This window comes from Suillus subaureus (assembly GCF_016647635.1).
Source record: "Suillus subaureus strain MN1 chromosome Unknown BJ212scaffold_3, whole genome shotgun sequence".
NCBI classification, from domain to species: Eukaryota; Fungi; Basidiomycota; class Agaricomycetes; order Boletales; family Suillaceae; genus Suillus; species Suillus subaureus.
This window is the reverse complement of record NW_024538559.1, coordinates 811,941-831,381: the sequence shown is the minus strand read 5'-3', so window position 1 is coordinate 831,381 and position 19,441 is coordinate 811,941. Positions and strand designations below refer to the sequence as shown.

At 45.2% G+C, this 19,441-nt stretch overlaps 3 protein-coding genes across 3 annotated transcripts; all 3 read left to right on the top strand.

Moving 5' to 3' along the window:
- Window positions 1-12,576: 12,576 nt before the first annotated feature.
- Window positions 12,577-13,043, top strand: BJ212DRAFT_1523753 (uncharacterized protein; the record flags this gene model as incomplete). Its single annotated transcript, XM_041341714.1, has 3 exons — window positions 12,577-12,661; window positions 12,717-12,869; window positions 12,922-13,043. The coding sequence occupies 3 exons, from the start codon at window positions 12,577-12,579 to the stop codon at window positions 13,041-13,043; spliced, it is 360 nt and encodes a 119-aa protein (XP_041198294.1).
- Window positions 13,044-14,521: 1,478 nt separating this feature from the next.
- On the top strand, window positions 14,522-15,075 carry BJ212DRAFT_1295715 (uncharacterized protein; the record flags this gene model as incomplete). The annotated part of the gene is made up of 3 exons (XM_041332340.1): window positions 14,522-14,626; window positions 14,674-14,767; window positions 14,792-15,075. 3 exons carry the CDS (start codon window positions 14,522-14,524, stop codon window positions 15,073-15,075), a joined length of 483 nt encoding a protein of 160 aa, XP_041198293.1.
- Window positions 15,076-16,045: 970 nt separating this feature from the next.
- BJ212DRAFT_537061 (UbiA prenyltransferase family-domain-containing protein) lies at window positions 16,046-17,835 on the top strand. The gene is made up of 8 exons (XM_041343435.1): window positions 16,046-16,347; window positions 16,404-16,556; window positions 16,609-16,726; window positions 16,778-16,866; window positions 16,918-17,014; window positions 17,067-17,103; window positions 17,159-17,401; window positions 17,456-17,835. The coding sequence occupies exons 1-8, from the start codon at window positions 16,263-16,265 to the stop codon at window positions 17,591-17,593; spliced, it is 960 nt and encodes a 319-aa protein (XP_041198292.1). The 5' UTR covers window positions 16,046-16,262; the 3' UTR covers window positions 17,594-17,835.
- The last annotated feature ends 1,606 nt before the right edge of the window (window positions 17,836-19,441 follow it).

The following is a 19,441-nucleotide window of genomic DNA, read 5'->3' as shown; positions in this document are numbered from 1 at the left end:
AAAGATTTCCAAGGACCCCATCACCCACTATTGTCATCTCGCAATCAAAATCGATGATCGACTCATGATCGGGAAATTCAATGTCATGAATATGAGCAACAACGATATGATCCTCCTTGGGAAGCCTTGGCTTTCTGCCATGAACTCTGATATCGACTGGGCTAAAGATACTCTTCGACTTCCTTCTACTCCTAGATCACTTTGACTTGAAGAAGTATTCAAGAAGAAATGGGGCTTCACCCCTGCACCCCACAGGAAAGTTACAATCAAAGAAGAAGAAGACCCGGAGCAATTTAAGCCCACCTATGCTCTGCTACCTGTAAATGGGAAAAGAACCCTTGAATGACAAAAAGAAAAGAAGAAAGAAGAAGAACCACTTCCACCTCTTTGGCCAGATCCTGACAAAGATCCACTACCCCAATATGACACTAAGGACAATGTCTGGGATGACATTCCCACCAAACCAACTTTCCTTCGAAAGGTTGATGACCCTGTCACTTATCCCATCAATGACGATGAAGTATTAATTGAATATGCCAAAGATGGCTCTTCTATTACCCTTTTCAAAAACCTCTCCTTCAACACACCTCTCACTTGTGATGGTACTTCTGCCTCTGAGATTCGATGAGCTGCAGCTCTATCCCCTTTAAGAAACTCTTGGATCTATGCACGAAAGACAGAAGAAGATGAGGAATACTTGAAAACTAGCAATAAAGCTCAAGAATTTGCTCTGAAGGATGCCCAAGAAAAGAAGAAGAAAACTTTTGAGGAACTCGTCCCCGATTATCTCCATGACTTTGCTGATGTTTTTGCCAAAGATGGCTTAAACAAACTTCCCCCATCTTGACCAGGTGTTGATCATAGAATCAAAACCAAACCTGGATATATTCCAAAATCCACAAAAACCTATCCCTTATCTCCAAAAGAAACTGACACTGTGAAAGCCTTTCTTGATGAACACATCGCTAAAGATTTTATCCAACCTTCGAAATCTCTGCAAGCCAGTGGATTCTTCTTTGTAGGAAAGAAAGATGGATCTCTATGACCCTGTCAAGACTATTGCTACATCAATGAATGGATGATAAAGAATGCTTATCCCCTTCCTCTGATTCCCCCTCTCATCGCCAAACTCAGGGACGCCAAGTATTTCACCAAGATGGATGTCCAATCCAGATACAATAATATCCTGATTCACCCCAATGATTGCTGGAAAGCAGCATTCACCACCTCCTTCAGACTCTTTGAGCCGAAAGTCATGTTCTTCAGCTTATGCAACTCCCCAGCAACGTTCCAAGCCTATATGAATCAGACCTTCCAGAAAGAGATCGCTGAAGGCTGGATGATCATTTATATGGATGACATCCTCATTTTCTCAAAGACCCTAGAAGAACACCAGAAGTGAACATGCCATATCCTCAATATCATCTGAAAAGAAACCCTTTTCCTGAAACCCGAAAAATGCACCTTTGACACTCAGGAAGTTGACTATCTTGGAATGATCATTTGCCCTGGACAGGTTGCAATGGATCCAGCCAAATTATCTGGTATCAGCCAATGGACAACTCCAACTTCAGTAAAAGAAGTCCAATCATTCCTTGGGTTTTGCAACTTCTACCGACATTTCATCTCCCACTACTCTGACCTCACATGACCTTTGATAGATTTAACAAAGAAAGATGCTGTCTTCACTTGGTCACAATCATGCACTGACTCCTTTGAGAAACTGAAGTGATGTTTCTTATCAGAACCTGTCCTCCATAACCCTGATCCCTTTCAACAATTCGCCCTTGCAACTGACGCTTCACTCGTTGCCACTGGAGCAGTTCTCCTTCAGACTGATGAGAACAGCGCATACCACCCATGCGGCTATCTCTCTCAATCCTTTAACCCTGCTGAATGAAACTATCAGATCTATGATCGTGAACTCCTCACTATTATCCATGCTTTGAAAGCATGGCGACACTACCTTGAAGGAAATCCTCATCCTGTCATCATTTTTACTGATCACAAGAATCTCCTCTATTTCCACTCTGCACAGAACCTCACTTGCTGACAAGCATGTTGGCAGTTGACCTTAAATGAATTTGACCTTGAACTTCACCATGTCCCAGGAAGCAAACTTGCTGCTCCTGATGCTCTCTCACAATGCCCTGACCATTCTTCTGATCCCTTGGATAATTCCAATGTCACACTACTCCCTGATACCATGTTTTCCTGTCTTATTGACAATGATCTCGCCAATGCCCTGAAAGCCATGAATCCTCTCTCTGACCCTGTCATCTTGGCTGTGCAGCAAGCCCTTGATGGGCTTAACACACCTCCCATGAAATCCGCTCTCTCTGACTGGAAGTTCGATGATGGCACTTTGTTTTACAAAAATCGTGCTTATGTCCCCATTCACCTCCATCACCACATTCTACACCTTCACCATGATCATCCCACTGCTGGTCATCCAGGACACTTTAAGACTGAAGAATTAGTCAAACATGACTACTGGTGGCCCGGAATGGGCACATTTATCCAGAAATATGTCGAGGGTTGCACCCTATGTCAGCAAATGAAATCCGACACTCAACCCTTGAACCCTATCCCTTCCACTGTGCTTTGCCCCTTCTCACAGATCTCTGTCGATCTAATCACTGACTTGCCTGAATCAGGCAGTTTTGATTCAGTTATGGTCATGGTAGACCATGGCCTTACAAAGGGGGTAATTCTCTCACCATGCAAGAAAACCATCACGTCAGAAGGAGTTGCCCAACTCTTTTTCAAGAAAGTCTTTCTCAGATTTGGACTTTATGATAAAATCATCTCCAACTGAGGACCCCAATTCGCCTCTAAATTTGCCAAAGAGCTCAGAAGACTCCTTGACTATGAAGTCACACTTTCCACTGCCTACCACCCGCAAACTGATGGACAGACTGAACATCTGAATCAGGAACTCGAAACTTACCTCCACATCTATTGCCGCTCCACTCCTCTTGATTGGGTAAAACATCTACCCATGGCTGAATTTGTCCATAATCACTGAAAGCATGATGCCCGCAATGTCTCCCCTTTCCACCTCATGATGGGTTACGAACCCCGAGGAATCCCCTATATTCTCCCAAACTCCACTGTCCCTGCAGCAGAAGATCGAGTCAAATATCTTCAGAAGATCTGAGAAGAAGCCATCTCTTGTCACAATCTTGCCATGCAACACATGTCTGATTGGACCTTTGGAAAGAAGTTTGAACCCTGGAAGATTGGTGAGAAAGTTTGGTTATCAGCAAAGAACCTTATCACTGGACTACCCTTGAAGAAGCTTGCCCCTAAATGCTACGGCCCTTTCACAGTAGAAGCCATTCTCTCCCCTATCACATTCAAGATCCAACTCCTTGCCTCCTGGAAATCACACCCTGTCTTTCATACTTCTGAGTTATCCTCCTATTGGGAAACAGAAGTCCATGGCCCGAACCACACTGAACCCCCTCCTGACATCATCAATGGACAAGAAGAATACAAAATAGAAGCCGTTCTTGCCCATAAGGGAAATGTAAAAGGAAAATGATGCTTCCTCATATCATGGAAGGGTTACCCTTCTTCAGATAACTCCTGGCTCCCTGAAAAGGAACTAGACAACGCCCAGGAAATCCTCAAAACCTATAAAGACCGCCTTTGACTCTCTCGACTCCTTACCTAGAAACCTGATCCCAGAATATGCCTTCCTCACAATCCTCGAACTCCTCTCTTGAACTCCACTGCTCCCAGCTCAAACTTCACCACAAACGAGCTCTTGTTGAATCAACCCTTTTTTCTCTTCCCTGTGTTTTACCTTTAGATCACTTCTTTTCTGAAGACATTGATTCCCTTTCTTTAATGACCATTCACCGCAGTGCAGACCTGGCATCTAGCTATGCCCATACCATCGCAGCCCCCACCAAAGAAACCACCAAATGTTCCATCATTTATCACATGACCAAGATCAAGGCACTTGCCACAGACAGACTTATAGAAAAAGGGTTTGAGCAAGCTCTCACCCCAGATATGGTCAAACTGGAACACTCCGTTTCCACTGAACCCCTTTGTTTCACTACCCAAGAAGTCCCTAGATCCCTGTCAGAATCTTCTGATGATGACACCCCTGTCCCTGCTCCTTCTCAGCTTGCAGTTTGCTCTACAGGAAACCCACGCTGTGCTCATGGTAAGAAAAGAAACACTGTTGCCTTTGGAATAGGCCTCTCTCGTCCCATGACACCATCCCCTGCTCCACCCATCATTGTCAATGAAGACAAACCTGCCTCCTCCTCCAACTCTCATGCCCCATCTGAAGAAACTTTTCGATGTGATAGGAATGGTGTAGACTATTATGACATCATCTGCTGATACTGCCAGCAGGAAGGACATCATCAAATCCATTGCCCTTGCTACTTCTGCTGAGAATGCCACCACCATGCTCCCAAGCACCTTACTGCTTATTGTCCTACCCTTCGAGGACACTATATCATTAATGCCAAACCTGGCTCGTGGGCCTTCCATCATCAGCTTAAGATCTACGAAGACTGAAAAGATCTTGAACAAGAGGAGCATGAGAAGCAGTTTGCAAAGGACGCTGACTTCAATCCCAACAACTATCAGAATCTTAGTGATTAAAGTCAGTGACTTTAGACGTTGACAGGGGGGTAATGTTACAGTGCCCCACTCTTTTTCTCATCATCACTGTGGACTCCTATATGGCTGTACTTCTAATGCTTCCTTTTCACTGTGCTGTCTCCTCATGGTCTCTCTTATCTTTAACTCACACCTTGTTTTCCCATGAACCTTCCATTTCCAGTACTAGTTACCCTTTGCCCAGCCTGGTCTGTGCACAATTCCCTTACATATATAAACCTTAGTTACCATTTGTATTTTCTCTAACTTGAATCTACTTGGTTCTCCTTGATACTTGAACTCTAGCTCCTTGGGAAGGAGGCTAGCCATTGTCCCATTTGAACCTTAGATCCTGTGGGAGTCTAAGTGATCACTCCTGAGGGAGGCATTGACTCGATAAGGCTTAGTCCTTGATCAACCTTGATCCTGATTCCTTTATTGGAACGACGCTCAATCTGAGTTCGTAACACAGAGTATCATGAATGTGTGGATGTCTTTGACAAGGGAAAAGCTAGCCAACTTCCTCCTCATAGGCCTTATGACCTAAAGATCGACTTAGAGGAAGGTACTGCTCCACCCCTAGGCACCATATATTCCCTTTCTCCGGTTGAGCTTGAAGCTCTCTGGAAGTTCCTGGATGAAAATATCTCATCCAGACTCCTCTGTTCCTCCTCCTCTCCGCATGGAGCCCCTGTCCTGTTTGTCAAGAAGAAGGATGGCTCCCTGCATCTTTGTGTGGATTTCCATGGCCTGAACAAGATCACCAAGAAAGACCGCTATCCGTTGCCCCTCATTGCCAACCTCTTAGACTCTCCAAGCTGTGCCAAAGTTTACACTAAGATTGACCTCTGGTCCACTTACCATCTCATCTGGATCTCTTCCAGAGATGAGTGGAAGACAGCTTTCCGGACACACTATAGCTCCTATGAATGGTTAGTTATGCCCAAGGGTCTCACCAATGCTCCAGTGGCTTTCCAGTGTTTTGTCAATAGCATCTTCACCGATATGCTTGATATATGTGTTGTGGTGTATCTGGACGACATCCTCATCTATTCCCATGACCTTGCATCCCATAAGCAACACATCTGAGAAGTACTTCAATGACTCTGGAAGCATCGACTCTATGCCAAACCAGAGAAATGCGAGTTTCACTCTGATTCTGTAGAATACCTTGGTTACCTCCTGTCTCCGGAAGGCCTTACTATGTCATCCGATAAAGTCAAAGCTATCATTGATTGGCCAGAGCCATGGAAGGTCAAGGATGTTCAATCCTTCCTTGGATTCGCAAATTTCTATTGTCGTTTCATCTTCAACTACTTGGACATCGTCACTCCACTCACCCAGCTTACATGCAAGAATGTTAACTGGGATTTTTCGGAGGATTGCTGGAAATCTTTTGCTGCACTCAAAAAAGCCTTCACTTCCACTCCAGTGCTTATGCACTGGATTCTGAATGTTCCTATTGTTGTTGAGACCAATGCCTCTGACTATGCTATCGCTGGAATACTGTCCATTGTATGTCCAGACTCAGAGCTTCGTCTGGTAGCATTCTATTCTAGAACCCTGTCCGCTCTGGAACTCAACTATGATACCCACAACAAGGAACTCCTAGCCATATTTGAAGCTTTCCAGACCTGGCAACACTACCTAGAGGGCTCATCCGAGCCTACTGATGTTGTCATGGACCACAAGAATCTTGAGTACTTCGCAACCACCAAACTCCTCTCTCACCGTCAGGCACGTTGGTCAGAGTTCCTCCACCAATTCAATCTCATCATCCATTTCCATCCCAGAAAACTTGGAGCAAAACCGGATTCCCTCACTAGATGCTGGGATGTCTACCCCAAAGAGGGGGATAAGGACTATGCTCAAGTTAACCCTCATAACTTCCATCCGGTGTTCACGTCTGAACAGCTAGCTTCGTCCCTATGAGCATCAACCCTAGCATATCCGGTGCTCTGAGCAGCTGTACTCATGGATGTTGACCAACTCCAAAATGATATCCTATCTGCTCTCCCTAATGACCCTATCGTGTCCACTCGGATGTCCATTCCTCTGGATCCCAGATGGACCACAGACGATAGTGGTTTCCTCCATTGCGACAATCGTATATATGTCCCTGATTCCAATGACCTCCGACTTCACGTCCTCTGGAACACCCATGACCATCCCCTGTCTGGACACTTTGGCCAGAACTGGATGCTAGAACTCATCCAACATGAATATACCTGGCCCAGAATATGCACCTATGTCAAAGACTATGTTAAATCGTGCACCACCTGCGCCTGAGCCAAGGTTCCGAGACATAAGCCATATGGATTGCTCAAGTAACTTCCTGTTCCGGAAAAGCCTTGGAACTCCATCTCCATGGATTTCATTGAGCAACTTCCAGACTCCTCTGGCTTCACAGCCATCCTTGTCATCATAGATCATCCATCCAAGCAAGCAATATTTATTCCAACCCACAACACTATCACCTCTTTGGACCTTGCTTGCTTGTTCCTACCCCATGTGTTCTCCAAGCACGGTGTTCCATCCTATGTAACCTCAGACCGGGGAACAGAGTTTGTATCCCACTTCTTCCGGTCCTTAGGAAAAGCATTAGATATGATCCTCCACTTCATGTCCGGATATCATCTGGAAGGGGATGGACAAACCGAGCATGCCAACCAAACCCTAGAACAATACCTCCGGATCTACTGTAACTATCAGCAGGATAACTGGTTGGAACTACTCCCCTTGGCTGAATTTGCATACAACAACACTCTGAGTGCTACCACTGGAGTCTTGCCCTTCTTTGCCAACAAGGGATACCATCTGAACATATCCATCCACCTGGAATGCGACCTTTCCTCTGTCTGTGCACAGGAATATGCCATAGACCTCAATGAGCTTCACCAATTCCTCCGAGAAGAAATGACCCATGCACAAGAACATTATCAAGGACCTGCAGATACAAGGTGGATACCAGCCCCAGACTTCAAGGTTGGAGATCAAGTCTTCATCAAAGCAAAGTACTTCCATTCCACTCGCCCTTCCAAGAAGCTCTCGGAAAAGAACTTAGGTCCTTTTGACATTATATCCTGTCCCAGATTGCATTCCTTTACCATCTGACTCCCAGATTCCATGCATTCAGTACATCCAGTGAAGGTTCAACAACTCTGCTGGGCTTGCAGAGCTAAAGAAAGAAAGAGGGCTCTACCTCTGGGGTGAGAGGAAGGCCTACTGACTCTCTAAGTGTTGGTCGAAGTGCGCCAGGCAATATGTTCAACCCTTAAGGGAAGCAAAGAAAGCAAGGATCCACTGGGTGACACCAGGTCAACTCTGGTGAAGCACACTGAAAGCACATGCGCAGGAATGTGGAGTGCGTAGGAGTGTGAAGTGTGGGAATAGAGCGCATGTGGTGCACAGACATGTAAAGACTGAAGGATGGTGTGAGGACGTGTGCTGAGACTGCTGAATGGTGACTGATGGTGATAATGGACTGTTGCTGGGGACTAGGGTGACAACTATGATGCGAAAATGAAGATGATGATTCTCACTATGAGATACTAAGTGACATGATGGTGGTAGGTGTATCTCTCTGGTGGTGGTTGGTTGGTTAAAACTTCCTAGGCAACAGGTAAGCTGTGCCTAGGCACGCTCCCAGGGCTCGGAAGCGAATAGGGAGCGCTGTATGTATGTAAAATGATGTAAGTAAAAGGGTCCATGATGAAATAATGTATGGTACGATGCTAAATATGAGAATAAATGGGAAAGGACTCACTAGGGGACTGGTTAGACAATGGATGGATGCTCCCAGATGCTGCGCAACATAAGGCAACCAAGCGCAGGAAGAGCGCACTAAGCGCGTGCACGGGAATGCGTCGCATAGTGTGGGAAAGCATCGCACCTCTGGCGCGTTTCATGGGAAAGTCATAGCTAGTGAGTTGCACACTATACCAGTCATCGTGAGTTGTGATATGGGCAATCTAAGCCTGGAGGAATCTTGTTCCCTACACCAGTCTTCCTTGTCTCCCAACTAGAACCCACAGTTCCAAACACCATCCCTAATTGTATCCAACCACCCCCACCTCCAATAGAAGTCAATGGAGAACCAGAATATGAGATATCTGAAATCCTAGACTCTAAGTTGGACTGCTGGAGACGACAATGTCAGCTTCTCTACCTCGTCCAGTGGTCTGGATATGAAGGGATGGACGAAGAGACATCCTGGTTACTAGCCATGAAGCTTGGAAATGTGTCAGATCTAGTTTCAGTATTTCACTCTTTGTATCCAGACAAACCCGGTCCAATTGTGTTACAATGAGTACAAAATCAGATACAAGTACATTAGGGGCAGAAGCGAAAATCCAGAGCTCCTCATCCATCAGTCTCCATGTCCCCTCCAGATCCTCCAGCCTCCTCCTCAACATCCTTGTCAGCATCATCCAGAGTGGAGGTGTCTGCAATCTGGAATCCATTCTGGATCCCCTCCAGGAGGATGGACTGGAAGTCCCTCTGCTGCTGGATGAAGTCCTCCATGTTAGTATTCATCTGCTCCATCACCAACCTACTCCCTTCCGCAGCTCCAATACTCTCCTGGAGAAGCCCATTGGTCCAGGCCAGTTCCACTACTATGCTGTTGGCAGCAGCAACCCAGGCCTGGTCATCATACTCCACACTCCCCTCATCTGTCTCTATTCCAGTCCATGGATTGGAAGCTTCCTCCACTTCTGGTTCCTCAGGGGTAGGGCTCCTCTGACATCTCTTACCCTTGGATTTCAGAGACGGAGTCACCACAGCACGCTGCCTCTTCTGCCTTGGTTCCCTGGGCTTATCCGCACTTCTGGGACAGGAGGCCCTATCGATCCTGCAGACGTCACAAGACTTGATCTATCCAGATATCAGTACACCCAGTTCTGGACGTCTGAGGCAAAGAATATCTCACCAGCACATTAGACTTAGCATCCTCCCAGGAGCACTTCTTACTCTTACTGACACAATGAGTGCAGGGAGCATCCTGAGCTCCAGACATAGAAGTGGACTGGGACTAGCATACCCCTCAGTTCCGGATCCGATAGAGTTAGCATCACTCACCCTCCTGGCCACCTCAGCCCTCCACCTCTCCTCTTCCTGCACTACCCAGAGCTTGGACTGCTCAATCCACTTCCTCTCCTCCTCACATTTCCATTCCACTTCCTGACACATCTGCTCCTCTTCCTCTTCCTCTCTCTGAGCTGCAGCCTCCACGAGTGCCATCTGGCACTGAAGTTCCACAAGAGTCTCCCTAGTGGATTTCTGACCACTGGATTTGTTGCCAGACATGATATTCAAAAAGCTAGTATGAGTGGGTAAAGTGAGGGAAGGAAGGAAGACCTAGGATGCTTTGACATCCGTATATCTGTGGAAACCAGAACTCATAAACTCCATCCATCAGCTTCTCCATTGATTCTCACCCTCATATCGTCCGGTCTGGATTGTCAGATCTTGTGCCTCTAGGGATCGGCCCTAAAGGGGGGATACTGTCATATCTGCATATCCGGATCTCAGATCTGACCCTTATCTCATCTCAGATCCACATCTTATCTCCGATCCTATCTACATCTTATCTCCCTCCAACATCTCGTCATTCAATCTGTCCACTCATCTGGTCTGGTCCACAACTCATCCAAATCCACAACCAGTGCCCATCTCCTTTTGGTAACCCCTTAACTCTGGTATTTCGGTTATCTGTATATCTGTCCTGTTCCCTTATCTGCTACCTATGTTTCATTTCCATTTCATGATTTGTGATCCATTTCTACTTACCAATAGACTATCCACATGCTTCGTACATAGCCTTGGACTCTGCTGATTGATCATTCCGTTAGATACCTATAGTATATAACCTCCTGTAACTTTCTGTAGTACCTCAGTTTGAATATCATCTTAGTTCTACTCATTCCTGTCCTCCGGACTTGAGTATCTCTACTCTCATCACCCTCCAAGACTTAGGATTGATTCCTATAGTCTATCCATACCTGCCTCTGTCTCCAACAGTCCATTACTGTTAGTTTCTAGTCTGGACTCATCCAGATTAGCCCTACAATACTTATCCCTCATCAGGAAGTCGTCCAGATCCGTTACACTACTCATCCAACCTTCCAGACATGTTAGTCTTGCCTTCCTGAAATAAGGGGCAATACTTGGGTAAGGGGCACAGTGCACGAGCTGAGGCTGAAGCCCTTCGGATTCAGTTATCCCTTGAGTACAACCTTAACAATATTGAATTGTGAAGCTGTGCAAGTGAATGCAGGCAGTGATCCAGAGTCCAGCATACTGAATCCCCTTTTGACCATCAATGTGAACCCACAAGCCTTTCAAGGATGGCCATCAACCTTTGAGAAATCCAACACAATGCTCTGAACAGATGTGGACATTTGAAACATGATGAATGTGATGTTCTGTGATGTGTCTTTCTCAGGCCTAATAATCAATATAATATATCCTTAAGTACTCTTAAGTACAGAGTCATGTTACTTACTTCTTATATAGTGACTGGCACCATGCTTGCAGAGGATAAGCTGAATCAGCCCAGACTCATTCACCTTGATTGAGAAGCACATGATGTTCCTGAGGCAAGTGTGTCTGCTCCAAAGCTGTTGCATCATGCTCACTACCAGGGAGACCAACTCCATAGTCAATGATTGACAGGTCAGGTGTAGATATAAGCTAATAGGACAATGTCAGATAAACTTCTCAAAGAAAAGGAGAACATACTTGGACATTCATTGAGTAATTAGACCTGCAGTCAAAGAAAACATTACCAAAGAATCCAGGCCAACATGTAAGAGGAACCAGTGTGCCATTGACCATTAGCCACCCATCCTGCCAAGCTGGACATGAATTTTCCTCCACCTACTCCTTGGCAGTTTCCTTTCTTTCTGCATCAGGCCACTGAAAAGCTGAAGTCTGGAACTGTGTGGAACAGCAAGCCTTCATGACTCAGCTTGTCACCAGAAGTGCAGTACCGAAGCCAACTCCAAACTGAAGTGCCACCTTCCAAGTGCTTGCAGCATTTCCATAGTGTCCAAAGCAGTAAAGCACAATTGTAAGTTGGCAATCAACTGGCATCTGGTAATTATTTGAATGACTGTGGAAAATGCTGTCCTGAGCAAGAATAGTGACTAGGTTGTCAAAGCAAGCAGGATATATGCATAAATATGAGTGGAAAATCTTGGGGTGGTGAACTTGATAGTCAGATAGGAGGAGGTCAAGAAGTGCACTTAATTTGGGTATGGGTACATGCTGGTGGAGGTTTCAAGTTGCATAAATGTTTCCAATGTCCACAATATACTGGGCAAGCACTAAAGACCCCTCTGAATCTGAGTCAGACTCAATCACAGAGAGATCTGATGATGAGGAGCTCAATGATGAGGAACTATGGCTGCATGAACTACTGGCTAAGTCACTAGATGTATCCATGCCAGAGTCCTCAGAGGATGAGCTGGAATCTGAATGGTTATCATACCCATCCTCATCCTCCTGCAGTTGGCTCACAATCTCAGCAATTATATCCATTAAAAACCTGTTATAGATCTCTTCTGCAGCTTGTTGCCACTCAGTTTGATGAGGCATGGTACAGGGTTAAGCAAATTCAAACTCAGCCATCTGTGAAAACAGGTTTCATTGTTTGTTCAACAGGTTGATCAAAGTTGAAACCTGTTTTCGGACAATTCCAATGTCAAAAACAGAATTGAAAATGGCATTGAAACCCAACTTTGAACGTCCCTATTAAATAACACTAGCTCTGGTACCATTTCAAGTTCTGTGATGGCGAATGGCAGAATGGCAGTAACCTGCCAACAACACTATTAACAGCAGATTCAAAGACATCATTCCAAGTGCCCATGTAGGCATATAAAATGAGCACAGCTGGTGCACCTGGTCCTCCATTCCACTTTTTTCCCTCCTTGCACACTTGTCACAATGCCCTCCAAGGCAAGATCATTGGTCAAGCTCACCAGGATTCACTGGTTTCCAGTGGGGTCCAACTTCATGTTCTGGCCTTTTGGTGAGTCAGAAGATGTATGCGAGACATTACTTGTTGGTTAATTCATCGTACCTAGTGTGGGGCTCCCTGGCAGCATCATACCATGTAGCATTACCCATGAATGAGGTCATCATGAACACTTTGTTCTATGCATTGTTGGGCATGCTGGTACATAGTGCAGGCTGTGTCATAAATGATATGCTTGATCACAACTTTGATCACAAAGTTGGTATGTCAATTCTGTCCTGACTGTCACTGACCTCTTGACACTGTTCAATTAGAACATTTGAAAGGCCGACCGATCGCGTCTGGAGCTGTCACTATGACAGAAGCCTCAATTCTTCTGTTCATGCTCATTGGTGCCATCTTTTACATGTTTTCAACTACTGGCCCCATGGCATGAGTAGGCCATTCAACAAGTATTAATATATCTCTGATAAGCTGTTATAGTCTCACACTTGGTCTTGTTGGGCTCCCTGCCTGTGGAGGGACATATCCACTGATGAAGTGTTGGATGTATTGGCTGTCTTTGTACCTCAGTACGGCTTTTTGAAATCAAATTTTATTTACTGTCTTATCTAATTCCAAAATTTTGCTGCTAGCTGGGCCATCCCATTCACATGGGTAGCGATTATGGGTCAGTTTGATGCTAAACATTGCAGCTGCATCATGCTGGTAAGTGCCAGCAAGGCATTTTTTTTCGAGGGGCTAACTGTGCCTCCCTAGCTGGACATGTCTTTACGACACTATCTACATGTGTCAGGTAACTAGTCCATTTCATTCTGCATTGAAATGTGGGTGTTAATTACATCATCTCAGGACAAGGACAACAAAAAGGCTGGAGTCAAGTCCATGACGGTCCATCTTGGCAATGACATTCATTTGGCATTGAGCGTATTCAATGTGATTTTTGATTTTCTTTGCATGTCTTCTATGTACCGGGTACATGAACGACCAGCACCTCCCATTCTACATGATGAGTGTCATTGTGCCCTTCCTTCTCTGTCTCTGGCACATATGGTTATTTGATCATAATGATCCTAAAGACAGCTGGGAGAAATTTACAGTACATTGAACTGATATCATCACAAGCTAATTCTGATATCCCATTGTACTGTGGGCAGGTCGTCATGGCACAGCATTGGTTGGTGCAGGATTGGTTGTGGATCATTACTTTAATCTTGCATCTCTAGCCATTTGAGCATGCACCTTCATCTCAGGCTGGATTCAAGTGATGCCTTCAACAATTGTGTTGACATACACTACAGTAACCTTGTGCTTTCGTGTTTGTATTGCTTATGTTTTTCTACCTAACTTGCAAACAACTGATGATGTTGTATGATGATTACATCCAGATGGCAGGCTACAAATGTGGGTGATATGCAACTACAGGTTCACATTGCGAACTTCTGACCTTACTCTGATATGCAAGCAATTGGCTGGCACTTTGAACTTTCAGAATTGCTACAGTTTTGAGTTTCTAGATTTTAGATCTAGGTCATTTGTTTTCTATGATGTTCTTTTATCTCATGTGATTTCAAATTATCTTCCATCCAACATGACCTTGCTCCGCAAAGTGACATGTCTCTTGCTGTGCATAGTTTTTGCACTCTGGTAAATATTAATGCAGTCTGCCTACATATGATGATGTAGAATATTGAGAGTTGCTCCAATGTGTCTGGCTACAGAGAAATCAAACAAGCCTGCCTTCCTTCCTTCCATCATGATTTGCTTGAAAGGAGAGACTAAGTAACTAAGCAACTTAAGTGCACATTGCACATAGTGATTAATTGATTTGTTAAGACATTCCAATGTAAAATCGAAGGCCTCGTTTGAATTTTATAATCAATCCTAGGCCTCAACCATCCTCATCAATGCACCATGTCAATGATTACTTGGCTCAACTCTCCTCAACAAAGTAAACAGGGAATTGGTACTCTTCAAGATCATATCAAAATCCGACAATGGCATCATTTTGATTATAATGTGAGTGACAATTTTCATGCATTCTTCTTGATCTCATCAGTCCACAGAAATTGAAAACACCATACAAACCTCTCATCAAGTGGCATGATATGGAATCCACTATCCTTGGCAAGCATCCTGCCAAAGATTTGCCTCCCGCTGGTTGAATGCCTCCTCCACCTGAAGTGAGAACAGTGGACTCAGACTTGGACTTGGAAGATGAGTTTGATGATGGCATAGATTGGTTGGATGGTCCAGCTGCTCCTTCACAGTTTAAGACAGTGGAAAAAGACTCATTTGTGCTTGCAGCATCCAGCAGTATCAATTTATGTGTACCCTACCTGCATGAACTGCTCGATTCAATTGGAAAACAACCTGTGCACCCAGGTTCTGGACCAACAAAGAAGGCTGCTGCTAAAAACCTGTCCTCATCTGTCCCCAACCCTTCTGCTTGGGATGAGTGGAAATAATTCACCTAATAGTAATTCACCCTAATTCACCCTAATTCACTGTACATTTGACCTAATTCACCTGTAAATTAGCATTGATTTACAGACCTGTTAATTTACTGTAATTCACGCTGGTGAATCTGAAGCCTCTGGGCACATTGCTAATTTACCCTGTGAATCTCAGACAGTTCCTAATTGACTGTACACTATTTCTATCACTGTGGTCAGGTAGTAGGATCATTTCCATGTATCTACAATAACCACCCACAGCACTATTGAAGTCTGCAGTTCATCCATTAGACTTGGACTGGTTGCAACTTGGAGTCTAATACTCAATGGCCTTGTAAGGATGGCTTCCCCTCTAGCGATGGATGTATGTTGTGTCAAACACTTCAATGATTCCGACTCCCCCTTCACATTTTCACATGTATGATGTGCATAAATATTCTGTGTAGAATTGCATGTGCTAGAGTGAAAACACGAACTCATGAGACACACAAACCTGCGTGACCATCTCGTAGTATGAAAACCTATTCAGCGTATCTGGATTGTCCGGGTGCACGTGATACCCGTAAGACTTTCAACATCTCCCAATAGATGCCCTCGAAGGGACAAACAACAACAAAGGATATAAAGAGTCCGGGACGATCGGTGTTTCACATTTTTGCACCCAGACCAGGGTCCCGAAATTCATAAAGTTCTATCATGGTACTGGGATGCCGCCCTTGCTTCTCTCGACACAGCGGCTGGGAAGGAGCCTGAATTTGAGCCATCCCTGAGGTCATTTCATTACGTTCCTACGTTACACTGCTGGAACCTAATAGTTTTTGCCGCGACTTAGCAGCCGAATGATGGCGGAGTGGTAACAGGGCACCGCACGCTCAAACTTTTACAGGTGAACGTTTGATTTATGGTGACTTCCCGTAAGAATTGACAGAATAAAGATGTGAATTCTTACGGGAAGTCACCGTAAATCAGACGTTATTGAAGATGCTATTAGTGAGTGAGAACAAGGAATTCCCATGTCAAGTAGCATGCCATACCCCCCTCCAATATTGCAAGCTCAGGGACATCTGTTAGGAGGCTCTGCTTAACAGCACATTCGAAGATGTCGTTCCTAGCGCTCATGTAGGCATATAAAACGAGCACGGCTAGTGTACCTGGTCCTCCATTCCACTTTTTTTTTACCTCCTTGCACACTTGTCACAATGCCCTCCAAGGCAAGATCATTGGTGGAGCTCACCAGGATTCACTGGTTTCCAGTGGGGTCCGACTTCATGTTCTGGCCTTTTGGTGAGTTAGAAGATGCATGTGGGACATTACTTGTTGGTTTAATTCATCGTACCTAGCGTGGGGCTCCCTGGCAGCATCATACCATGTTGCATTACCCATGAATGAGGTCATCATGAACACTTTGTTCTATGCATTGTTGGGCACGCTGGTACATAGTGCGGGCTGTGTCATAAATGATATGCTTGATCGCGACTTCGATCGCAAAGTTGGTATGTCAATTCCGTCCTGACCGTCACCAATCTCTTGACGCTGTTCAATCAGAACGTTCGAAAGGCCGACCGATCGCGTCTGGAGCTGTCACTATGACAGAGGCCTCGGTTCTTCTGTTCGTGCTCGTTGCTGCCATCTTTTACATGTTCTCAACTGCTGGCCCTACGGCGTGAGTAGGCCATTCAACTAGTCTTAAGACATCTCTGATAAGCTGCTTCAGTCTCACACTTGGTCTTGTTGGACTCCCTGCTTGTGGCGGGACGTATCCCCTGATGAAGCGTTGGATGTATTGGCCGTCTTTGTACCTCGGTACGGCTTTTTTGAAATCAAAACTTGTTTACTGTCTTATCTAGTTCCAAGGTTTTGCTGCTAGCTGGGCCGTCCCATTCACGTGGGTGGCCATTACGGGTCAGTTCGATTGGGGCATGATCCTGAACGTCGCTGTTGCGTCGTGCTGGTAAGTGCTAGCAAGGCATTTTTTCTTCGAGAGGTTGACGGTGCATCCCTAGCTGGACGTGTCTTTACGACACTATCTACGCGTGTCAGGTAACTAGTCCATTTAATTCTACATGGAAACATGGGTGTTAATTACTCATCTCAGGACAAGAAGGACGACGAAAAGGCTGGAGTCAAGTCCATGGCGGTCCGTCTTGGCGATGGCATTCGTCTAGCATTGAGCGTATTCGATGTCATTTTCTTTGCATGTCTTCTATGGGCCGGGTACTTGAACGACCAGCACCTCCCATTCTACGTGATGAGTGTCATTGCGCCCTTCCTCCTCTGTCTCTGGCACATATGGTCATTTGATCATAATGATCCTAAAGACAGCTGGGAGAAATTTACAGTACGTTGAACTGATATCACCACGAGCTGATTCTGATATCTTATTGTACTACAGGCAGGTCGTCATGGCGCAGCGTTGGTTTGTGCAGGATTGGTCGTGGATCATTATCTTCAATCTTGCGTCTCTAGCCATTTGAGCATACACTTTCATCTCGAGCTAGATTCATGGTGGTGCCGTCAACGTTCATGTTAATGTACACAATACAGTAACCTTGTGCTTTCGTGTTTTCTCTCAGAGCATTGCTTATGTTTTTCTATTTAACTTGTAGACAGCTGATGATGTAGTATGATAATTACATCCAGATGGCAGGCTGCGAATTTGGGTGATACGCAATTACGAGTTCGCGTTGCGAACTTCTGGCCTTGCTTTGATATGCATGCAATTGGCAGGTGCTTTAAATTTCTGCAATCGCTAGCGCTCCCGAACGGACTCTAAGTAACTAAGCAGCCTAGGCACATTGCGCATAGTGATTCGTTGAGGCATTCCAATTTAAAATCGAAGGCCTCGTTCGAATTATGTAAGATACTACATTATGTAAAACCTTCATGGACGATTGCGAATTTTATGATCGATCCTCATCCATCCTCGTCGATGCATCGATCATCTCTATCACTGTGGGTAGTAGGATCATTTCCATGTATCTACTATAGCTACCCACAGTGCTGTTAAAGTCTGCAGTTTGTCCGTTATACTTGATTAGACTCGAACTGGTCACGAATCTAATATTTGATGGCCTTGTAAGGATGGCTAGCGATGGACGTGCGCTGCATCAAACACTTCAACGATTCTGACTCCCTCTTCACATTTTCACACTTCGTTCATAGCGTCTTTCATTGCTTTGTTTGCTTTGATTATCGTCTCATTTCCCTTGACACTTATACCGATGCCTTTCCCCTTCACGTTTCGCCATCGTGTTTTCAAGGCAACACTTAGATCTCTCCTCATATATGCAGGCCCCCGTGTATTTTTCATATTTCCAGCAAATCAATTCCCCTCAGAAGTCAACGTTTCAGTCCGTTCGAAGAATTCCTCGAATTATTCGAAGTCTATCCACCAAAGTCGCTCAAAGCTCTCGCCATCAACTCTCATCATCTGTATTCCCCTTCGAACTCGTCAGCACTCAAATGATACACATCGTATCCCCTTTACGCCCAGACACACTATTGTCCTGGACATTGCGCCTCGGAAGGTACAATACCATTAAGTATATACTTGATGTCCGTGCAGCCCCGAGGGTGTCCCTTAATCGGGGCTGTGTATATCTTTGATCAATGATTATACCGATACGTGGACCGCCGACTGACATGACGACAGTCAGACGACTCCTCTGGCTTTCCGTAAACGGGGTATCAAGAACCATTCACCATGCACATGATGCACAAATCAGATGTGCATTTGTAATTCATTTGCATGTAGATCTGGTCCGCGGTGCCAGCGGTGGTAGCAGTAGTTGTGCCGAACAAAGATCAACTCTTTCGTCATTTGTATTTCAGCAAACCCCTTTTGATGATCTAGCAAATACCTTGAACGAGCCGCAAAGCTGTACAATCAAGAACCGCCATCCGGGATAAACATTGGAGTCGAGTACGTTAGGCTTCCATACGAGTATGGGTTATCCTGATTAGCCAGCAATGGAAGATGCGGTGGGCACGGAGGACGCTGGTGTATTATGATATACCTTGCATTGTGCCCAAGGCGTTTTGTCCCTGATGCAGAAGCCTGGAGCAGTGCTGCGTATTGGATAAAGACAAGAACTTACGGTGACAAATTCGATGTGTATTGAAGAGGCCAAAGCCCATAACCCCCGTTCAAGGCTGAGATCTATGTATAACAGGCTTTGAACCGGATGCGCAGCTTTCAGAACGCTATCCTGGGCTTGCGGTTGTAAACATGGAGTGCCGCGTCAAAACGCCACAGTGGTTTCGCCGATACTCGTTCGACCTTCCTGAATTGAAGTCTGTCCAGCTGAATGAGTACTAAGTAGTAGACCCACACGCATCGTGAATACAATGATCGATCGGATATTCCTTGAGCTGTTCA

Coding starts and splice junctions, on each gene's coding strand:
- BJ212DRAFT_537061 (XM_041343435.1), top strand. CDS start 16,263: ATGCCCTCCAAGGCAAGATCATTGGTGGAGCTCACCAGGATTCACTGG. Junction 16,867..16,917: donor TTGGCCGTCTTTGTACCTCG/GTACGGCTTTTT, acceptor TCTAGTTCCAAG/GTTTTGCTGCTAGCTGGGCC. Junction 17,402..17,455: donor ACAGCTGGGAGAAATTTACA/GTACGTTGAACT, acceptor ATTGTACTACAG/GCAGGTCGTCATGGCGCAGC.